The 23,730-nt window shown below is 40.5% G+C and overlaps 1 protein-coding gene across 1 annotated transcript in view; it reads right to left on the reverse strand.

Moving 5' to 3' along the window:
- Nucleotides 1–23,487, reverse strand: part of LOC139423801 (metal transporter CNNM2-like) — a 64,397-nt gene extending 40,910 nt beyond the window's left edge. Inside the window, exon 1 of the mRNA XM_071175434.1 lies at nucleotides 21,993–23,487. Coding sequence (XP_071031535.1) covers nucleotides 21,993–23,484 — 1,492 coding nt within the window. The 5' untranslated portion in view covers nucleotides 23,485–23,487. The remainder of the gene's footprint in view (nucleotides 1–21,992) is intronic.
- Between the last annotated feature and the right edge of the window lie 243 nt (nucleotides 23,488–23,730).

The raw sequence follows: 23,730 nt of genomic DNA on the forward strand, positions 1-23,730 counted from the left end.
AAAGCCCACACTCTCAACCAAAAGCCCACACTCTCAACCTAAAGCCCGCACTCTCAACCAAAAGCCCGCACTCTCAAACAAAAGCCCGCACTCTCAAACAAAAGCCCACACTCTCAACCTAAAGCCCACACTCTCAACCTAAAGCCCACATTCTCAACCTAAAGCCCACACTCTCAACCTAAAGCCCACACTCTCAACCTAAAGCCCACACTCTCAACCTGAAGCCCACACTCTCAACCTGAAGCCCACACTCTCAACCAAAAGCCCACACTCTCAACCTAAAGCCCACACTCTCAACCTAAAGCCCACACTCTCAACCTAAAGCCCACACTCTCAACCAAAAGCCCACACTCTCAACCTAAAGCCCACACTCTCAACCTAAAGCCCACACTCTCAACCAAAAGCCCACACTCTCAACCAAAAGCCCACACTCTCAACCTAAAGCCCACACCATTATTATTATACCAGGCATTTTCCTTCCATGAATCCATGAAGGGAAGGTAAAAAGTACACGCTTTGGGAGAAATTAGAGATTATTGGGACGCAGACCTCTATCTGTTTGGTTTGTTTGAATGGGGCAGTACAGATGTAGGATCTTAATTTGAGCCAGTTTACTACAGCAGGAAAACAACGCAGCAAAAGGAAATTATTATGTGAATTATAATTAATGAACATGTGTTTAGGGGTTGGTAGATTTTTTTATAAGAGAAAATCAAGTCTGAAATGTCAAAGTGGAAATTACAAACTTCAGAAGTCTTTTTAACCCTGCAACAGGGTGATCAAATTAAGATCCTACATCTGTGGCGGCAGTAGTAGGTGGCGTTACACTCTAAGCAAACACACTGAATTGGCATTGGTGTTCATTCATATAGAGGCCAGACAAGGAGTATTCTCAGCTGGCTGCGTTTGTTGTTTAAAACACCCTGTGATGAGTGTTGAAACTCCAAGGTCTTTCAGTCATGGGAGCAAGAGAAGCATCAATGGGAAACTTGTGATGAGAGATGAATGACAATGAATGAAGGGACAGATAGATAGTCAGGTGGTGCTGTGGTTTACAAAGATGTGAATCAGTGAGCGGCAACGCAAGCATTTCCCTACACCCGCAATAACATCTGCTAAACACGTGTATGTGACCAATACATTTGATTTGATTTATCACAAGATAGTGACAGTCAGGGACATTTGAGATACAAGTATATATATTTTAAACTGCCCTCTATGGCCAGTGTCAGTTGATATCCTCACTGCAATCTAACACTGAGGCTGTGTTCACTCATCTAGAGTGCCCTGGCTTTTCGGAGAATATCTGCATTTTGAGTCTGTGATAGGGTTGGAATAATAACTTTAATTCAGCACCTCCACCTGATCCAGCGAGCTCACAGACAGTGACTCTGACTCCCTAACACCTTTATCACAGTTAACCCCCCTCTCTTCTCTCCCCGGAATCTTTTCAAGTAGAGATTGCCCTTTGGCCAATGTCCTTGGAGTTTCAGCCCTCCGGCAACGAACTCACACTCCATGAGATATCTCAGAGTGACATCACGTTGTAGCTCATCACTACCGAGAGCATATTGTATCCTGTGAGGTGTAGGGAGGCTCTCTTTGCGCTTATCAATGACAGTCAGGGTCAAACAGAAACTCTCTCTCTTTCATTAGTTCTTCCTTTCAACGTCGTTCTCCAACTCACTACAAATGGATTCCTTCGACGATACTTTGGTTTCAGTGACTTGTGGACAACACTAACACCTTACTAATTGACTTGAGTAAATAGTGGCCAGGCTTCTCTGAGTGAGTTGTAGAAAACACGATGATAAAGCTGGAGTAAATGCTGTAGACACACCTTTTCAACCATTACAATTTGGGGGGTATAGTACATAGAGTGGGGTTCATTAGTCTGAATGGGCTGATACAGACAGAAGCAATACGACAATCTAACACCTGAAAACATGCACATTCTTGGCTCGGCCTGTTTTCAGCTTTATAACTCTGTAATAATAATTAATACCTCAATAAAAACAATTAGCCGTGTCAGAAATCCTTAAAGCCAGAAGGAGCTAAGCACCAATAAAAAAGCTTTCAGTCATGGCCGCGCGCTAAGCTGTACTGGGAATGTGGCTGTTGGGGTCAAAATAATAACCTTGAACCAACCAAGAACATCTCGCATGTTCTGTGCTTTTTGTGTGCCTTCTCCTCAGAAAATAGTCCCATGCGCGAGTCACAAACCTGGGAAAATGCAATGTCTAGACTGGAAGAAAAGACGTAGCATACATTCCTTCAACCCTTTATTTAGTCTTGATACTTTTGGATACTATTAGTCTTTCACAAAGATGGTGTGGAAGGATAGTGCTGCTTCACTGCTAAAATAGTGAGAAAGGCCCTCTCAGCTCTCAGCTGATTTCTAAAGCAGTGTCTTTTGGCCCTCCCTAGCACCCGTCCTCTGTTCAGGGTGTTTTTCCTCCTTTCCTCTAAATGGAAGAGAGAGAGAGACAGAGAGAGAGAGAGAGAGAGAGAGAGAGAGAGAGAGAGAGAGAGAGAGAGAGAAGGGAGAGACAGAGAGAGAGAGAGAGAGAGAGAGAGAGAGACAGAGAGACAGAGAGAGAGAGAGGGAGAGAGAGAGAGAGAGAGAGAGAGAGAGAGAGAGAGAGAGAGAGAGAAAGGGATAGACAGAGAGGGAGACAGAGAGAGGGAGAGAGAGAGAGAGAGAGAGAGAACAAGAGAGAGTGAGAGAGAGAGAGAGAGAAAGGGAGAGACAGAGAGGGAGGGAGAGAGTGTGTGCCTGGTGTTATCAATGAACCAGGGCCCTTGGTTCCTTCCAAAAAGTTGCAGCTTGGAAGGCGTCCACGGCAGGGCATTAGGCCGCGGTTTGTGTCGTTTGTAATTTATAACATTGAGGGGAACGGGCAGGAGGACAATATGGAGGGAGTGGAGGGAGGCGGAGGGGAGAGAGAGAAGGGGTTGCAGAATCCCAAGGCAAGGCAAGTGGCTCTGGTAAAGAGTGTGAGTATGTTTCACACAGGCTGAGGTGAAGTGCAGGTCTGTGGCTACTGCTACTCTCTGGAGAACTGGCTGACTGAATATGACTGTTCTGTGGCTAGCTGACTGAATATGACTGTTCAGTGGCTGGCTGACTGAATATGACTGTTCTGTGGCTGGCTGACTGAATGTGACTGTTCTGTGGCTGGCTGACTGACTATGACTGTTCTGTGGCTGGCTGACCAAATATGGCTGTTCTGTGGCTGGCTGACTGAATGTGACTGTTCTGTGGCCGGCTGACTTAATATGACTGTTCTGTGGCTGGCTGACTGAATATGACTGTTCTGTGGCTGGCTGACTGAATATGACTGTTCTGTGGCTGGCTGACTGAATATGACTGTTTTGTGGCTGGCTGACCAAATATGGCTGTTCTGTGGCTGGCTGACTGAATATGACTGTTCTGTGGCCGGCTGACTTAATATGACTGTTCTGTGGCTGGCTGACTGAATATGACTGTTCTGTGGCTGGCTGACTGAATATGACTGTTCTGTGGCTGGCTGACTGAATATGACTGTTCTGTGGCTGGCTGACTGAATATGACTGTTCTGTGGCTGGCTGACTGAATATGACTGTTCTGTGGCTGGTTGACTGAATATGACTGTTCTGTGGCTGGTTGATCGAATATGACTGTTCTGTGGCTGGTTGACTGAATATGACTGTTCTGTGGCTGGCTGACTGAATATGACTGTTCTGTGGCTGGCTGACTGAATATGACTGTTCTGTGGCTGGTTGATCGAATATGACTGTTCTGTGGCTGGTTGACTGAATATGACTGTTCTGTGGCTGGTTGATCGAATATGACTGTTCTGTGGCTGGTTGACTGAATATGACTGTTCTGTGGCTGGTTGATCGAATATGGCTGTTCTGTGGCTGGCTGACTGAATATGACTGTTCTGTGGCTGGTTGACTGAATATGACTGTTCTGTGGCTGGCTGACTGAATATGACTGTTCTGTGGCTGGCTGACTGAATATGACTGTTCTGTGGCTGGCTGACTGAATATGACTGTTCTGTGGCTGGCTGACTGAATATGGCTGTTCTGTGGCTGGCTGACTGAATATGACTGTTCTGTGGCTGGCTGACTGAATATGACTGTTCTGTGGCTGGTTAACCGAATATGACTGTTCTGTGGCTGGCTGCTCAACTGGAACGTGAAGGAAGTCAAAAAAGTACTGGCTCTCAAATTCCGATCTTTCTAGGATGAGGACAAATGCAATGTTTGGACTTTCATCTACTTTAGTTTGAATAACGGAAGTGTTTGTGTGAAGTATATTCTTATTTGATTGCATTAAAGAAGACAAGGTCAGCAAATCAAGGTGATTCCTGTGAACATCACAAAACCAACTGAGATCAGAATCAAATGTTATTCAATGTATTACAATTCCATAAAGGTGATAGTACATGATAATAATCACCCCCATCATCATCATCATAACCATTATATTCATCATCATCATAATCATTATATTCATCATCATCATAACCACTATATTCATCATCATCATCATCATCATCATAACCACTATATTCATCATCATCATCATAACCACTATATTCATCATCATCATCATAACCATTATATTCATCATCATCATAACCATTATATTCATCATCATCATAACCACTATATTCATCATCATCATCATAACCATTATATTCATCATCATCATAATCATTATATTCATCATCATCATAACCACTATATTCATCATCATCATCATCATCATCATAACCACTATATTCATCATCATCATCATAACCACTATATTCATCATCATCATCATAACCATTATATTCATCATCATCATAACCATTATATTCATCATCATCATAACCACTATATTCATCATCATCATCATAACCATTATATTCATCATCATCATAACCATTATATTCATCATCATCATAACCACTATATTCATCATCATCATAACCACTATATTCATCATCATCATAACCACTATATTCATCATCATCATAACCACTATATTCATCATCATCATAACCACTATATTCATCATCATCATAACCACTTTATTCATCATCATCATAACCATTATATTCATCATCATCATAACCACTATATTCATCATCATCATAACCACTATATTCATCATCATCATCATAACCACTATATTCATCATCATCATAACCACCATATTCATCATCATCATAACCACTATATTCATCATCATCATAACCACTATATTCATCATCATCATAACCACTATATTCATCATCATCATAACCATTATATTCATCATCATCATCATAACCATTATATTCATCATCATCATAAACATTATATTCATCATCATCATCATAACCATTATATTCATCATCATCATCATAACCATTATATTCATCATCATCATCATAACCATTATATTCATCATCATAACCACTATATTCATCATCATCATAACCATTATATTCATCATCATCATCATAACCACTATATTCATCATCATCATCATAACCATTATATTCATCATCATCATCATAACCACTATATTCATCATCATCATCATAACCATTATATTCATCATCATCATCATAACCACTATATTCATCATCATCATCATAACCACTATATTCATCATCATCATAACCACTATATTCATCATCATCATAACCACTATATTCATCATCATCATAACCACTATATTCATCATCATCATCATAACCATTATATTCATCATCATCATAACCACTATATTCATCATCATCATAACCACTATATTCATCATCATCATAACCACTATATTCATCATCATCATCATAACCATTATATTCATCATCATTATAACCATTATATTCATCATCATCATCATAACCATTATATTCATCATCATCATCATAACCATTATATTCATCATCATCATAACCATTATATTCATCATCATCATCATCATAACCACTATATTCATCATCATCATAACCACTATATTCATCATCATCATAACCACTATATTCATCATCATCATAACCACTATATTCATCATCATCATCATAACCATTATATTCATCATCATCATAACCATTATATTCATCATCATCATCATAACCATTATATTCATCATCATCATCGTAACCATTATATTCATCATCATCATAACCACTATATTCATCATCATCATAACCATTATATTCATCATCATCATCATCATAACCACTATATTCATCATCATCATAACCACTATATTCATCATCATCATAACCACTATATTCATCATCATCATAACCACTATATTCATCATCATCATAACCACTATATTCATCATCATCATCATAACCATTATATTCATCATCATCATAACCATTATATTCATCATCATCATAACCACTATATTCATCATCATTATAACCACTATATTCATCATCATCATCATAACCACTATATTCATCATCATCATAACCACTATATTCATCATCATCATCATAACCATTATATTCATCATCATCGTAACCATTATATTCATCATCATCATAACCACTATATTCATCATCATCATAACCACTATATTCATCATCATCATAATCACTATATTCATCATCATCATAACCACTATATTCATCATCATCATAACCACTATATTCATCATCATCATCATAACCACTTTATTCATCATCATCATAACCATTATATTCATCATCATCATAACCACTATATTCATCATCATCATCATAACCATTATATTCATCATCATCATAACCACTATATTCATCATCATCATCATAACCACTTTATTCATCATCATCATAACCATTATATTCATCATCATCATAACCACTATATTCATCATCATCATCATAACCATTATATTCATCATCATCATAACCATTATATTCATCATCATCATAACCACTATATTCATCATCATTATAACCACTATATTCATCATCATCATCATAACCACTATATTCATCATCATCATAACCACTATATTCATCATCATCATAACCACTATATTCATCATCATAACCACTATATTCATCATCATCATCATAACCATTATATTCATCATCATCATAACCATTATATTCATCATCATCATAACCATTATATTCATCATCATCATAACCACTATATTCATCATCATCATAACCATTATATTCATCATCGTCATAACCACTATATTCATCATCATCATCATAGACTTTGCCTTCGTTGATTATGATGCCGTAAAATGTAACCTGCCATAATGATAATATCTTCAAGCCATAACCACATGGAAAACAAACACGTCCTCATCTTTACTCCCAAGAGAAATATTAGGAGATGGCATAATCTAGGGCACAACCCCTCCCTCCCCTGAGACATTTCTCTCAGGGCAGGATCAAGCCATTTGATCTGGTACTAGATCCACAATATCAAGAATCCAAAATGTAAATCCTGAAGCAGAAAACTGTACGGGTTCTGAAAACAATTGACTGGGCCGTAATGCAATCCACACAAACAATATAGCCGTGGTATGACGTAGGTTGTAAGGACAGAGGACAGAGGGGCTTGCTATTGGTCTATGAGCAAAAACAAAGCTCCAATAGTAGACCAAGCACAGACTGTGTGTGTGGTACACATTGTGCAGAAACCACGTTTGCATTACACAAATAGTAAACATCAAATCGGGGCTCGTCCGGGATGTCACTGGATTCAGAAAGCAAGGGGTTTGGGATAGACATAAGTCTGTAAAAGTCTGCAAGCAGCCGTATTATCATTACTAGGGAGTCCCACCACAACAACCCTAGTACGGCTTAACTAATAACTCACTGGGTACACTCTTGGAAAAAGGGTTCCAAAAGGGTTATTCGGCTGTCCCCATAGAAGTACCCTTTTTGGTTCCAGATAGAACTCTTTTGGGTTCCATGTAGTACCCTCTGTAGAAAGGGTTCAACATGCAACCCAAAAGGGTTCTACCTACAAACAATAGGGTTCTTCAAAGGGTTATCCAATGGGGCACCCAAAGAACCCTTTTAGGTTCTAGCACCTTTTTTTCTAATAGTGTACACAGTACAAATCAAGGTAGTCGTACATGGTGACAAACCATTGGTTAGTGGGAAGGTGGGGACCTTCCTGATGGAATGTTCTTCTCTACTTGAACCTCTAAGTCTATAAAGCCTGTTGAAGCTTTTTTATCGAAACATATACAGTGCCTTGGGAAAGTATTCTGACCCCTTGACTTTTCCCACATTGTGTTACATTACAGCCTTATTCTAAAATGGATTCAATAGTTTTTTCCCCTCATCAATTAACACACAATAACCCATAATGACAAAGAAAAAACAGGTTTTTAGAAATTGTTGCTACTTTATTAAAAATGTAAAACTGAAATATCACATTTACATAAGTATTCAGACCCTTTACTCAGTACTTTGTTGAAGCACCTTTGGCAGCGATTACAGCCTTGACTCTTCTTGGGTATGATGCTATAAGCTTGGCACAACTGTATTTGGGAATTTCTCCCATTCTTCTCTACAGAGCCTCTCAAGCTCTCTCAGGTTGGATGGGGAGCGTTGCTGCACAGCTATTTTCAGGTCTCTCCAGAGATGTTCAATCGGTTTCAAGTCCGGGCTCTGGCTGGGCAACTCAAGGACATTCAGAGACTTGTCCCGAAGCCACTCCTGCGTTGTCTTGGCTGTGTGCTTAGGGTCGTTGAACATTCTCCCCAGTCTGAGGTCCTGAGGGCTCTGCAGCAGGTTTTCATCAAGGATCTCTCTGTACTTTGCTCCGTTCATATTTGCCTTGATCCTGACTAGTCTCCCAGTCCCTGCCACTGGAAAAACATCCCTACAGCATGATGCTGCCACCACCATGCTTCACCGTAGGGATGGTGCCAGGTTTCCTCCAGATGTGACGCTTGGAATTCAGGCCAAAGGGTTCAATATTGGTTTCATCAGACCAGAGAATCTTGTTTCTCATGGTCTGAGAGCCTTTAGGTGCCTTTTGGCAAACTCAAAGCGGGCTGTCATGTGCCTTTTACGGAGGAGTGGCTTCCTTCTGTCCACTCTACCATAAAGGCCTGATTGGTGGAGTGCTGGAGGAATGGTTGTCCTTCTGGAATGTTCTCCCATCTCCACAGAGGAGCTTTAGAGCTCTGTCAGAGTGACCATCGGGTTCTTGGTCATCTCTCTGACCAAGGCCCTTCTCTCCTGATTGCTTAGTTTGCCCGGGCGGCCAGCTCTAGAAAGTGTCTTGGTGGTTCCAAACTTCTTCCATTTAAGAATGGTGGAGGCCACTGTGTTCTTGGGGACCTTCAATGCTGCAGATGTTTTTTGGTACCCTTCCCCAGATCTGTGCCACAATCCTGTCTCAGAGTTCTACGGACAATTCCTTCAACCTCAATGGCTTGGTTTTTGCTCTGACATGCACTGTCAACTGTGGGACCCTAATCATGTCCAATCAATTGATTTGACCACAGGTGGACTCCAATCAAGTTGTAGAAACATCTTAAGGGTGATCAATTGAAACAGGATGCACCTGAGCTCAATTTCGAGTCTCATAGCAAAGGGTTGGAATACTTATTTAAATAAGGTATCTGTTTTTATTTTTAATACATTTGCAAACATTTCTAAAAAACTATTTTCACTTTGTCATTATGGGGTATTGTGTGTAGATTGCTGAGGAAATGTTTTTCTTGAATCCCTTTTAGAATAGGGCTGTAATGTAACAAAATGTAGAAAAAGTCAAGGGGTCTGGATACTTTCCTAAAGCCCTGGAGAAAGGGCCTGCCTGTAAGGGATTGATTTGCGTAATATAATTATTTTCTCTGTACAACGGCCTATCCAACTTCTGTGGGAAGTAGGCGTCCTTGATTAGCCTACATATCATCAGACTCAAAACCGCTAAAGTCACACTTCTGGGAATAACATGCGCTCAGACTTTATAATAAGCTACATTTCTGGAATCCATGTTGGTAAGACAAAACCAAGCTTACTGGACCTACGGATATGAATCACAAGAGCCAAATTCCATGATGCACGTGTGGTGTGCCCAACACACTGTCATCATGACCTCACATTACCACACGACTTTGCCTTTTACAGAGTTATTCGTATTAGAAGGAATTAGAACGGCTAATTCAGTTTCTGTTTCATTTCAATAGCATAATTCTTTCAATATGACATTTAGAGAAGGACATTGATAATTCAAGAGACTACAGACATAGACAGTATCATTACACTTTGCCGGTCAAAATAACTAGCTGCATCTGTGAAACGATATTTGTTCTGGCCGAGTTGTACGGAACGCTAGTAGCACTGCCATTATGCCAGCTCACTGAAATCAAAGAGTTAGCCTTACTCCGATCAGACTACAATTCCAGACTTCTCTGAGCTTATTTCAAAAGCCAACTTTAAAGTGTTCCACAGCAAAGCTACAGACATTAAAAAAAAAACTGTTTCAATACCCCCGTTCACTACACAGGAACAATGTCTGATTCATGAAACAGACTCTTACAATCCCATAATAACAATTCCATTGATGCACCAGCATCAAAAGAAATAGAATGAGCAGAAGCAGAACACTCCTATTTTGAGAATCGACCACATCTTGAGGAGCTGCAACAGAGGGTGGGATCAAAAGGCATTCGAAGATAAGACAACCGCGGGTTCAGTTCAGTTGGTTTGTGGCAGGGACGGTATGGCTCTGCCATGTTGCCTGCATCTATCCAGTCCTTCAGGATAAGCAGGTGAGGAGATAAGATATGCCATATCATACCTTTGTCTATTATTTCCTATTGGTGAATCTCCAGCGGGAGTACGTCACTGTTCTCCAGAGCCGGCGGAGGTGCTGTACGGACGTGCTAAAGCATTATGTTAATTTTCTAACACAGCTTCTAATACAGGCCTGCCAAGTAGGACGAATTTGGAGTATCACGCTTTTTCAACGCATGCCAAGTTTCACAGGTTAACGACCGATTAACGACTGTTTATATGCGTGGATCACAAGAACAGTGATCAGTGAACAGTAATACCTTATTGTGTAATTAATTACATTAAGTGACAACTGACATATTTCAACGGAACAACAACGAAACAATACTCAAGTGCCTTCTGGGTAAGGATGGCTTTTTTAGGAAAGAGCGCAAATAATCGTGACTACACAAAATAGCGGTAAATGTATGAGTTTGCTTCTGCCCTTAATACTGTAGTACGAGAAGTCATTTAAGATGTGTTCAAACACATGAAGAAGACAAGTTGCGATACCAGATCAGACAGACTTTGCAGTCAGAAACACACTGAGGCTGGAAGCTGGCTCCATTCTCCTCAACAGTGACACTGCTAATCAGTTTTCAAGGTCCAATGCAGACATGTTTTTTTTTTTATCTCAATATCAAATGATTTCTGTCTAACAACTAAGCACCTTACTGTAAGAGATTTCCATTCAAATGGGCAAAAGTCTTTCAAGAAAGAATTTTGCTAGGACTGTCTGGGAGTGGTCTGAGCGGGGAGGGGAAAACTAGCTGTTATTGGCAGAGAGGTTTGGAACTATCTTTCTTATTGGTCTTTTAACCAATTTACCGCATGGTGATGTCACCAGGCAGGTCAAAACTCCCTCCCCTAGAACAGCTCTACAACTAAAAGGGCATTATCATAATTTTCAAAATGTCACAGTATTATTCCAACCTCAAAGCGTGGAAATATATATAAAACACAGGAAAATCACGTTTTTGACTGTACCTGGCCTTTAAAAAGTCCAATCCATGTTATAGTAGAATTTGAGGAATGTTGGCCATTTGAAAAGCCTGGCTTTGAACACAACCGGCTCAAACAAACTGATCACAGAAGTCTATTTATTCTCAACAGACCTGGGTTCAATAGAATAGTCACAATAACTGCAAACCGTGCCAATCTGGCACTCCAGACAGCCTAAAGAAACTACTCAAAGTACTAAAACAACAAAAAAGTATTTGATCCGAGGTCTGATTCTCAGAACTACTTCAAACTGATCATCTGGCTACAGTACGTTTTACGCTTTCGTTGAACACGTCAAGCTTGCCAAAACATGCCTAGTTTGAGTTGCAAACAAAAAAAACAGAGGTAAAATGAACTCTTGTTTAGTGAGACAAGAGCGACTAAAACCGAGACAACCAATCCACATTAAGGTGAAGCATGTAATCAATAGATAAAGTAAAGAGTCTTGAAGGAAAAGTCACGCTGTGTTCAAAGGGGTATCCCTCACCAGGAGCCATTCCTGTCCAACTGCCAACATGACGCCATTTAATCCCACCTCTTACTTCGGCATTATAAATAAGCACAAGAACTGTAACCAGGTAAACAAACGCTCAAGCACAGCTGTATTTGCTGCCGAGAATTGAAAACCACTTTTGTGAAACGATATGAATTCGAAAAGCGTCCACTGAAGCAATGTCCCTGAAAGTGTTAAAATACTCCAATATCAAGTTTAGTTTAGTTTCACTTTAAGACAAAAAGGAAGGAGAAGGCGGCTGTGGAGGCTGCTGAATCTGAATTAAGCATAGATTGGCCTATATTGCAGGAAAGGGGTGAACTAGTTCAATACCTGCCAGGGCTCATGTAGCCTCTAGTACACTGTTAAAATGAAGTGCTTTGTAATACCAAAACTAGTGGCAACTGTGCTGCCACCAACTCAAAGGAGACGAAACCTGAACTTTTCTGGGGTATTGAAACACATCAACCTGAGATGTTTTGAAACATGACACAGTAACACCAATTGGTTGAAAACACTATTTTGATGTTTCAAGTTCTGTTTAATGCAGGCATGGGGGTTACATTACATCAAACATTGCAGGATACTGGATACTTTGCCTCTACTGTAAAAAGTTGTCAATGTGGGAATGTGTCGTCTCATCATTGAACGTAATTTGGCCTGATAATTTTGATATCCGTTCATTATTATCCATTACACCTCATGGCATAACAAGTTGCTTAATACTAATATAGAAGTATACATTTCTTTCTTCAAACATGCATACAACATTGTGTAAAATAATCATAAAATCTAAAATGTTGAATTACCCACAATCCTCTAAAAACTGAGCCACGTGGGAAGATAGGAAATGCAAGAACATACTTCTGATTAGTTAAATAAATACAGTGCCTTGCGAAAGTATTCGGCCCCCTTGAACTTTGCGACCTTTTGCCACATTTCAGGCTTCAAACATAAAGATATAAAACTGTATTTTTTTGTGAAGAATCAACAACAAGTGGGACACAATCATGAAGTGGAACGACATTTATTGGATATTTCAAACTTTTTTAACAAATCAAAAACTGAAAAATTGGGCGTGCAAAATTATTCAGCCCCCTTAAGTTAATACTTTGTAGCGCCACCTTTTGCTGCGATTACAGCTGTAAGTCGCTTGGGGTATGTCTCTATCAGTTTTGCACATCGAGAGACTGACATTTTTTCCCATTCCTCCTTGCAAAACAGCTCGAGCTCAGTGAGGTTGGATGGAGAGCATTTGTGAACAGCAGTTTTCAGTTCTTTCCACAGATTCTCGATTGGATTCAGGTCTGAACTTTGACTTGGCCATTCTAACACCTGGATATGTTTATTTTTGAACCATTCCATTGTAGATTTTGCTTTATGTTTTGGATCATTGTCTTGTTGGAAGACAAATCTCCGTCTCAATCTCAGGTCTTTTTCAGACTCCATCAGGTTTTCTTCCAGAATGGTCCTGTATTTGGCTCCATCCATCTTCCCATCAATTTTAACCATCTTCCCTGTCCCTGCTGAAGAAAAGCAGGCCCAAACCATGATGCTGCCACCACCATGTTTGACAGTGGGGATGGTGTGTTCAGGGTGATGAGCTGTGTTGCTTTTACGCCAAACATAACGTTTTGCATTGTTGCCAAAAAGTTCAATTTTGGTTTCATCTGACCAGAGCACCTTCTTCCACATGTTTGGTGTGTCTCCCAGGTGGCTTGTGGCAAACTTTAAACAACACTTTTTATGGATATCTTTAAGATATGGCTTTCTTCTTGCCACTCTTCCATAAAGGCCAGATTTGTGCAATATACGACTGATTGTTGTCCTATGGACAGAGTCTCCCACCTCAGCTGTAGATCTCTGCAGTTCATCCAGAGCGATCATGGGCCTTTTGGCTGCATCTCTGATCAGTCTTCTCCTTGTATCAGCTGAAAGTTTAGAGGGACGGCCAGGTCTTGGTAGATTTGCAGTGGTCTGATACTCCTTCCATTTCAATATTATCGCTTGCACAGTGCTCCTTGGGATGTTTAAAGCTTGGGAAATCTTTTTGTATCCAAATCCGGCTTTAAACTTCTTCACAACAGTATCTCGGACCTGCCTGGTGTGTTCCTTGTTCTTCATGATGCTCTCTGCGCTTTTAACGGACCTCTGAGACTATCACAGTGCAGGTGCATTTATACGGAGACTTGATTACACACAGGTGGATTGTATTTATCATCATTAGTCATTTAGGTCAACATTGGATCATTCAGAGATCCTCACTGAACTTCTGGAGAGAGTTTGCTGCACTGAAAGTAAAGGGGCTGAATAATTTTGCACGCCCAATTTTTCAGTTTTTGATTTGTTAAAAAAGTTTGAAATATCCAATAAATGTCGTTCCACTTCATGATTGTGTCCCACTTGTTGTTGATTCTTCACAAAAAAATACAGTTTTATATCTTTATGTTTGAAGCCTGAAATGTGGCAAAAGGTCGCAAAGTTCAAGGGGGCCGAATACTTTCGCAAGGCACTGTACATGTTCTCTATCTTTGGTTATCCTCATATGAAATATCTTACATTTTGAGAAACATTAAGTTGGATTGAGTTGTTTCAATGATTTGTTAATTTAATTGACCCATAAAATGTAAGAATAACATTTTATGGTTCAATTAAACTAACAAATCATTGAAACAACTCAATATTAGGAAGGTGTTCCTAATGTAAGGTATACTCAGTTTAGTCTGCAATAAAATATATATTTTGTGTGTTTTGAGGCTGCCGTTTACATGCACTGAAAACCCCCAAAAGTGTTTTCACAACACTATCTTAAAAACACCCACATTTAAATATAAGAACCACTTTGGGTGTTTCAGAGTGCTTTTATTTTGTTTTATAACACTATCTGTGTGTTCATTACACAATCATCGTGTTTCAGAGTGCTTTTATTCTGTTTTAAAACACTATCTGTGTATTCATTACACAATCCTCGTGTTTCAGAGTGCTTTTATTCTGTTTTAAAACACTATCTGTGTATTCATTACACAATCATCGTGTTTCAGAGTGCTTTTATTCTGTTTTAAAACACTATCTGTGTATTCATTACACAATCATCGTGTTTCGAGTCGTTCTGTTTTTACAGTGTAGTCTACACTGGAGGCCTCTTTCTCAACCCCAATCAAGCACATACAGCACATAGTATTCTAGTTATATGTGAGACAGAAACAGGCACGAGTGGAATGGAGCAGAACTGGAAAACGAGGAATGACACTTTCGAGGAACGATGGCGATGCGCTGCTTAGTTTGAACGACAGCAGTCCTTCCCACCTGCAGTGACTGGCACTGGGCCAAGTTACACTGTCCAAGGTCATGGAGTTCAGGGAGGGATAAGATTAAAATCAACCCTCTGTGTGTGTGTGTGTGTGTGTGTGTGTGTGTGTGTGTGTGTGTGTGTGTGTGTGTGTGTGTGTGTGTGTGTGTGTGTGTGTGTGTGTGCGTGCGTGTGTGCATGTGATTCAAAACACAAGCAGAAGGCGAACCTCGATCTACCTTTTTAAATATGTCACGTGTCTATGAAATATGACAACATAAGACAAGTAAAACTTAAAGGGGGTGCAACAAGCGAGTGACATTCATTCGTTCAAAAAACAAGACTGGATGTGAGTGTGATTGGCCCATTCTGTGTGTGCTACTTGGGTTCATCCCAAAGGGAACACGTTGACCCACTCATTAACACACTACTCCTGCTGCTTGACCACCTAATCTCCTGTATGGCTAGTAGTCTCTAATTGTCGCTAATTGTCACTGTCACTACTAGTCGCTAATTGTCACAAATTGTTGCAATCCGACAGACACTAACAAAGGGGTTCAGAAGTTTCCAAGGGGTTGTCTGTCTCGATTTAAAGGTCTAGGATGACGATAGTGGCTTAGGTCAAGCCACCAACCTGAACCTTAGCATGGGGGCATAGTATTAAGAACTGCCACCACTGTTTTTTTTCAAGTGGAAGCTGGTTTACTTCACAGTTGCAGTGCAGAAAGTGAAAGCCTCCTCTTCAACCACAAACAGAACCAGCAAGAAACGGCTAATTCAGAATCCTCAAAAACCTGAGTTCAAAAGTCAAACTAATTACGCTTTTTGTGTGCTTTACACTGAGTATACCAAACATCAGGAACACCTTCCTAAGATTGTGTTGCACCCCCCCCCCCCCCCCCTCCACACCCCCGCCCTCAGAACACCTCAATACGTTGAGGCATGGACTCTACAAGGTGTCAAAAGCATTCCACAGGGATGCTGACCCATGCTGACTCCAATACCTCCCACAGTTCGGTCAAATTGGCTGGATGTCCTCTGGATGGTGGACCATTCTTGATACACAAGGGAAACGGTTGAGCGTGGAAAAACCCAGCAACAGTGGAGTTCTTGACACAAACCGGTGCACCTGGTACCTACTACCATACCCCATTCAAAGGCATTTAAAACTTTTGTCTTGCCCATTCACCCTCTGAATGGCAAACATACACAATCCATGTCTCAATTGTCTCAAGGCTTAAAAATCATTTTTTAACCTTCCTCCTCCCTTTCACATACACTGACTGAAGTGGATTTAACAAGTGACATCCATAAGGGATCATAGCTTTCACCTGGATTCACCTGGTCAGTCTATGTCATGGAAAGAGCAGTGTATCTCTAACGTATGTAGCTGTTGGAGCAGATGTGGCGGGAGGCTTTTTTCTTTCTTTCTTCAACCCAACTTCAGGCGGCTGTGCAGCAACCAGCTCCACAAGAGGCAGTCAAATGAATTAACAATGACTTACAATACAAAGCACTTTGAACCGAGTGTGGTGCCGTGACTAGAGGCAGATTGACGAGAAACTTTGACCTCCCTTCCTCAGGATTTACAACCGCTCCAGAGGTTGGACGGAAGGAAGGCGAGTTCCCTCTGGAGCAGAGCCAAGAACAGGAACCCAAAGACCACACTGGCACCTGGCCTCGTGGCCTTGCTGGGAGGCTGGAACCTGGAGGACTAGGGTTTAGTCTGACGTACCTTACCTATATGTACAATCTACTAAAAGGTTATATCTAGAGCTTTAAAACGGCAATATATAACCAAATATACAAACAAATTCACACAGAAATTGGAGTTATAGATCTGTCATTCTCATTGAAAACAAGTCTAAGAAGTGACAGATCTGTTCTATGGGGCGCAATTTCTATGCTTCTAGTTCTTAAACATGCACAATGCAGAAATCGCTCCGCCATTTCCTGGTTGCTAAAATTCTAATAGTTCGCCTAATTTCAGTTTGTGACAAAACAAGCAAGAATCGCGTAGAGAATCACTGTACCCTCTAAACCATCTAAACTGCTGTGAAATATATTTTCCATAAGCAAAAATATAGCATTTTCAGCTGTGTGAAGCTGGAGTTTAAAACTGAAACTGTGGTGGTAGATAATGGGGGTTTTACGGGTCATGTTCTGGGATCACTGATGATGTCTAAAGGACTGGCCATAGGTCAGCAATATCCTACAATACATAAGATTATCAATGCAGCTGCTGTTCTGTTCTGACCACCTTCTAGTCTGCTAATCATATCCATGTATTAATGAATCCATTATGCAAATGCTAATGCATACCATTGTCCGCTATATTAATAGAAACCTAATTTGAAGTAATCACACCATGGTTTCTGTAAAGATTTTCATCACTGACAGAAACCTTCAAATGAATGTGACCAAATTAATGAATATGCATAATATGTAACATATTATACATTAGCCTTCAAACAAGGCTACTTTGACAAGCACAGTTATTTTTTCCACTAATTTCCTTCTCATTAACCGGACTTTACAATAAACCAAAACAAACACTCTAGCGATTGAATAATTAATATAAAATGCCTAATTGATATTATTTCTCTGATCAAACGGAGTTCAGGGAAATCATAGTCATATTGACTAGATGAACATGGTCACAACCAGTCTTAAAGTTAAGTATGTATGATAGGCTACAAAGTGTAAGTAGTCTTTTTTAAGCCTCGTAATGATGTAACAACCGTAATGATGTAAAACATTTACTGATGTAACAACCGTAATGATGTAACAACCGTAATGATGTAACAACCGTAGTGATGTAACAACCGTAATGATGTAAAAAATGTACTGATGTAACAACCGTAATGATGTAACAACCGTAGTGATGTAACAACCGTAATGATGTAAAAAATGTAATGCTATAACAACCGTAGTGATGTAACAACCGTAATGATGTAAAAAATGTAATGCTATAACAACCGTAGTGATGTAACAACCGTAATGATGTAAAAAATTTAATGATATAACAACCCTAGTGATGTAACAACCATAATGATGTAAAAACCGTAATGATGGAAAACCGTAATTATGTAACAACAGTAATGATGTAACAACCATAATGATGTAAAAACCATAATGATGTAACAACCGTAATGATGTAACAACCGTAATGAAGTAACAACTGTAATGATATAACAACCGTAATGATGTAACAACCGTAATGATGTAAAACATTTTATGATGTAACAACCGTAATGATGTAACAACCGTAATGATGTAACAACCGTAATGATATAACAACCGTAGTGATGTACCAACCGTAATGATGTAGCAACCATAATGATGTAAAAAAACGTAATGATGTAACAACCGTAATGATGTAACAACTGTAATGATGTAACAACCGTAATGATGTAACAACCGTAATGATGTAACAACCGTAATGACATAGCAACCATAATGACGTAACAACCGTAATGATGTAACAACAGTAATGATGCAACAACCGTAATGTTGTAACAACCGTAATGACGTAGCAACCATAATGATGTAACAACCGTAATAATGTAACAACCGTAATGATGTAACAACCATAATGATGTAACAACCGTAATGTTGTAACAACCGTAATGACGTAACAACCGTAATGATGTAACAACTGTAATGATGTAACAACTGTAATGATGTAACAACCATACTGATATAACAACCGTAATGTTGTAACAACCGTAATGACGTAGCAACCGTAATGACGTAACAACCGTAATGATGTAACAACTGTAATGATGTAACAACCGTAATGTTTTAACAACCGTAATGATGTAACAACCGTATTGATGTAACAACCGTAATGTTGTAACAACCGTAATGATGTAACAACCGTAATGATGTAAAAAATGTAATGCTATAACAACCGTAGTGATGTAACAACCGTAATGATGTAAAAAATGTAATGCTATAACAACCGTAGTGATGTAACAACCGTAATGATGTAAAAAATGTACTGATGTAACAACCGTAATGATGTAACAACCGTAATGATGTAACAACCGTAGTGATGTAACAACCGTAATGATGTAAAAAATGTACTGATGTAACAACCGTAATGATGTAACAACCGTAATGATGTAACAACCGTAGTGATGTAACAACCGTAATGATGTAAAAAATGTAATGCTATAACAACCGTAGTGATGTAACAACCGTAATGATGTAAAAAATGTAATGCTATAACAACCGTAGTGATGTAACAACCGTAATGATGTAAAAAATGTAATAATATAACAACCGTAGTGATGTAACAACCGTAATGATGTAGCAACCATAATGATGTAAAAACCGTAATGATGTAACAACCTTTATGATGTAAAAAATGTAATGATATAACAACCGTAGTGATGTAACAACCATAATGATGTAAAAACCGTAATGATGGAAAACCGTAAGTATGTAACAACCGTAATGATGTAACAACCGTAATGATGTAACAACCGTAATGAAGTAACAACTGTAATGATATAACAACCGTAATGATGTAACAACCGTAATGATGCAAAAAATGTAATGATGTAACAACCGTAATGATGTAACAACCGTAATGACATAGCAACCGTAATGACGTAACAACCGTAATGATGTAGCAACCGTAATGATGCAAAAACCGTAATGTTGTAACAACCGTAATGACGTAGCAACCGTAATGATGTAACAACCGTAATGATGTAACAACCGTAATGATGTAACAACCGTAATGATGTAACAACCGTAATGTTGTAACAACCGTAATGATGTAACAACCGTAATGATGTAACAACCGTAATGATGTAACAACCATACTGATGTAACAACCGTAATGTTGTAACAACCGTAATGACGTAGCAACCGTAATGACGTAACAACCGTAATGATGTAACAACTGTAATGATGTAACAACCGTAATGTTGTAACAACCGTGTGCACAGAAACTGCCTGATCAAAATGTATATTGTTCCTGCTATCAACAGACAGGTGTGATTGTCAGTGTCAGACTGTGACGAAACCAAAACGCACCTTAAAATGAAAACTTTACAAAGTGAGTAACTATGTCATAAAGTGTAACTCTGTGGGTGTTAAGAGAGAGGAGTTATTCATTATTCACACGACTGCATTCCAGTGGGCAGGATGAATGGAGTTATACACCACCATCATTCAGAGGCAATGCACACAACTTAGAGTAGGGACAGGAGGGGATTTAAGCAGGTTCTCAAACAAGATGCCCCCACCTGATAACCTTAGCACTGACGCGGTTGTACCATTCCCATGAATGAATTTCCTAATGCAAGTCACAAACCACAGAGGGGGAGAGGGGTGGAGAGAGAGAGAGAGAGAGAGAGAGAGAGAGAGAGAGAGAGAGAAGGAAAGAGAGAGAGAAGGAGAGAGAGAGAGAGAGACAAGGAGAGAGAGAGAGAGAGAGAGAGAGAGAGAGAGGAGAGACAAGGAAAGAGAGAGAGAGAGAGAGAGAGGAGAGACAAGGAAAGAGAGAGGGAGAGAGAGAGAGAGAGAGAGAGAGAGAGAGAGAGATAGATAGAGAGAAAGAGAGAGTGGGAGGGGAACCGTGTGAACATTAACGAGGAATGGAAGTGATGGTGAAAGATAACATGAACATTCCCCCTCCCCACCGTTTCTTTGCAGGAAATGACCCAAGAGGTGACAACAAATATGCCCTTACATCTCTGACAAGGTATGGCAGCCAGCTACTTTAGGATGCCATTCCTCCCCACCTCACCTCGCCTCTTTTCTTTTTATTGTATCTGGGATCTTTTGTGACACCCTTCCTGATGGAGCAACGCCACAATCCATCTTCCTGAAAGTCGGGTTTCGTGGTTTGGCTTAACATCTTTGTTTATACACTTGAAACACTTGGGAGACACCTGAAGGACAGCAGGCCATCCGTGCTATGAGGTCATTCACGTGTCTCAGTCAAGTTTTAAATGACAGTAACCTGTTATTAGACAGTAAGACACACATTACTTGACCATTTTCCAGAGGGAAATGGTCTTCGAGCTCTCTATGATGTCATAGTATTATCATAGTAGGACATCTGATCTGGATATTATTATGTCAAGTGTGTGACGTTATACATATACAGTCAAGGAACTGGGACAGTGTTGTTCCCAGAGGCAAATACCCCCTGATTGAAGGTTGTGATGTTTTCCCTAACTATAAAATGCCATAAATATGTTGATATGAATAGAAATCTACAGTGGAGATGTAATACAGTGAATTGACTGCTTACTAATGAGTAGCAACACTTGTCTCTCTAGGTTATTATATAATCGGTCTGTGTTCCGATGAAACGCCATTCTCACATTTGCAATGAATCCCTAGACCATAGACATGCCAAATGAAAGCCATGATGGAACAGTCATCCCACATTTGGCTTGAAATGGCATGATCATTTGATTGACAGGGTACAGTTGGCCAATAAAAATGAAACCCCTCTCACCTTTCTTGAACTCCTCCAGCATGGCATCCAGCCTGGTGTCATTGAACACAAAATGCAGCTGATGGCTGTAAAACTTAGTGATGGTTTTCAGCGGCGTAGAATCATCTGGGTCGACAAACGCCAGGTCCTTCACGAACAATAGATCCACAATGTTGGACCTCTCGCCCTCGAACACGGGGATGCGCGTGTAGCCGCTCTCCATAATTTCAGACATGGTGTTGAAGTCGAGGATAGCATCACCTGGAATCATAAAACAATCTCTTAGCGGGGTCATCACGTCCTCCACAGTCTTAGTCCGTAGTTCCAAGGCGCCCTGAATGATGTTCAACTCCTCTTTGACCAGATCATTGTACGGATCCGTGACTCTGAGCATCTCCAAAAGCTTCTCGCGGTTGTACACAGTGCCTATCTCTTGGCCCAAAAGGTAATCTAGAAGTTTGCTCACTGGGTATGACGCAGGGAAGGTGAGCAGCATGAAAAACTTGGTGAGGAAAATGGTGTTGGCTCCAACGGCAAGGCCATGTCTTGAGCATATGGCTTGAGGGACAATCTCTCCAAAGATGACAATTCCAATAGTTGACATCACCACAGCTATCAGCCCAGAACCTGCAATATCATCAAATAAGATAGTTAGAGTTGTATTGACGAGCACGTTGCCTAGGAGAAGTGAGCAAAGCAGGTAATTCCCTTGGCTCCTAACTGGCTCTATCTTTTTGGCATAATTCTTCTCCATCTCTGTGCCACAATTCTGAACTATTTGGAGCTCCATTGGGTCCAGTGCCATCAGTCCCAAGTTCAACCCGCTGAACATGCCTGACAGACACAGCAACATAGAAATAAAGATGACTTGAAGCCAGAAGGGGAGCAGAAACCTCTTCTCCTCCACAACTATCACTTTCGTGTCATCTCCGTCGTGGTAAATCCAGGTGTTTTCGGTCCATGGGTCGTGCAGGCCGGCGGCGTGATGGGCAGGTGTCGAGGTGGCGATGCACAGGTAATACGATTTACTCCTCTCGGTTTTTCGAAGGGGTTTGACCTCGATTTCAACTACTCCCGACGTCCTGCGACTTAGAATGATGTTGGGCAAGATGATTATATCCGAGGTCCTGATACCGCAGGGATGCGCGGATGTATCCTCTTTGCTCCCGTTGTCCCCTGATAAGCTGTCGATGTCCCCGACTGGTCGGATCTGCTCGTGTTCCGTAAATGCAATTTTGGACCAGGTCTCGTTGTTTATGTTTTGCCCGTAGACCCTCAATTTGACACGAGACCGTTCACTCACCCGTAGGTAGCCCCTATCCATAAAGGAAATGTCGTCCGTGTCCTCCAACCGGAGCCCGATGATAACCGTGTCCGACTCTACCCCGCCTTCCTTGCCACTTGTCGAGGTGACCAAACAACCGCTGACAGTTAAGAAAATCATCGTCAGAGCTCGAACCCGGCTAAGTGACGCCATTTTTGCAGAGGGTACTGGGGCCGAAGGCTCAGCCATGTTGATAATGGGCAACCTCCTGAATGAAAAGGGCTTTTAAAAATCAGAGCCAATCGGAGTCCGCCTTCATCTCCACCGGGGGTCGCCGTGATTTGTGCAGCATCGGGGACCCAAGCGCTTGGTTCCACTACGAGTCCGAAACTGATTACTCCTAGAGCGAACTCGTGCCTCCCCTGATGTCCCGGAGACAGACGACCGTAGCACCCAATCCAGTGCGGCAGTTGGACGGGGGCGGAGTTTTCGCCG

The sequence above is a fragment of the Oncorhynchus clarkii genome, chromosome 13 (assembly GCF_045791955.1).
Source record: "Oncorhynchus clarkii lewisi isolate Uvic-CL-2024 chromosome 13, UVic_Ocla_1.0, whole genome shotgun sequence".
Taxonomy (NCBI): Eukaryota; Metazoa; Chordata; class Actinopteri; order Salmoniformes; family Salmonidae; genus Oncorhynchus; species Oncorhynchus clarkii.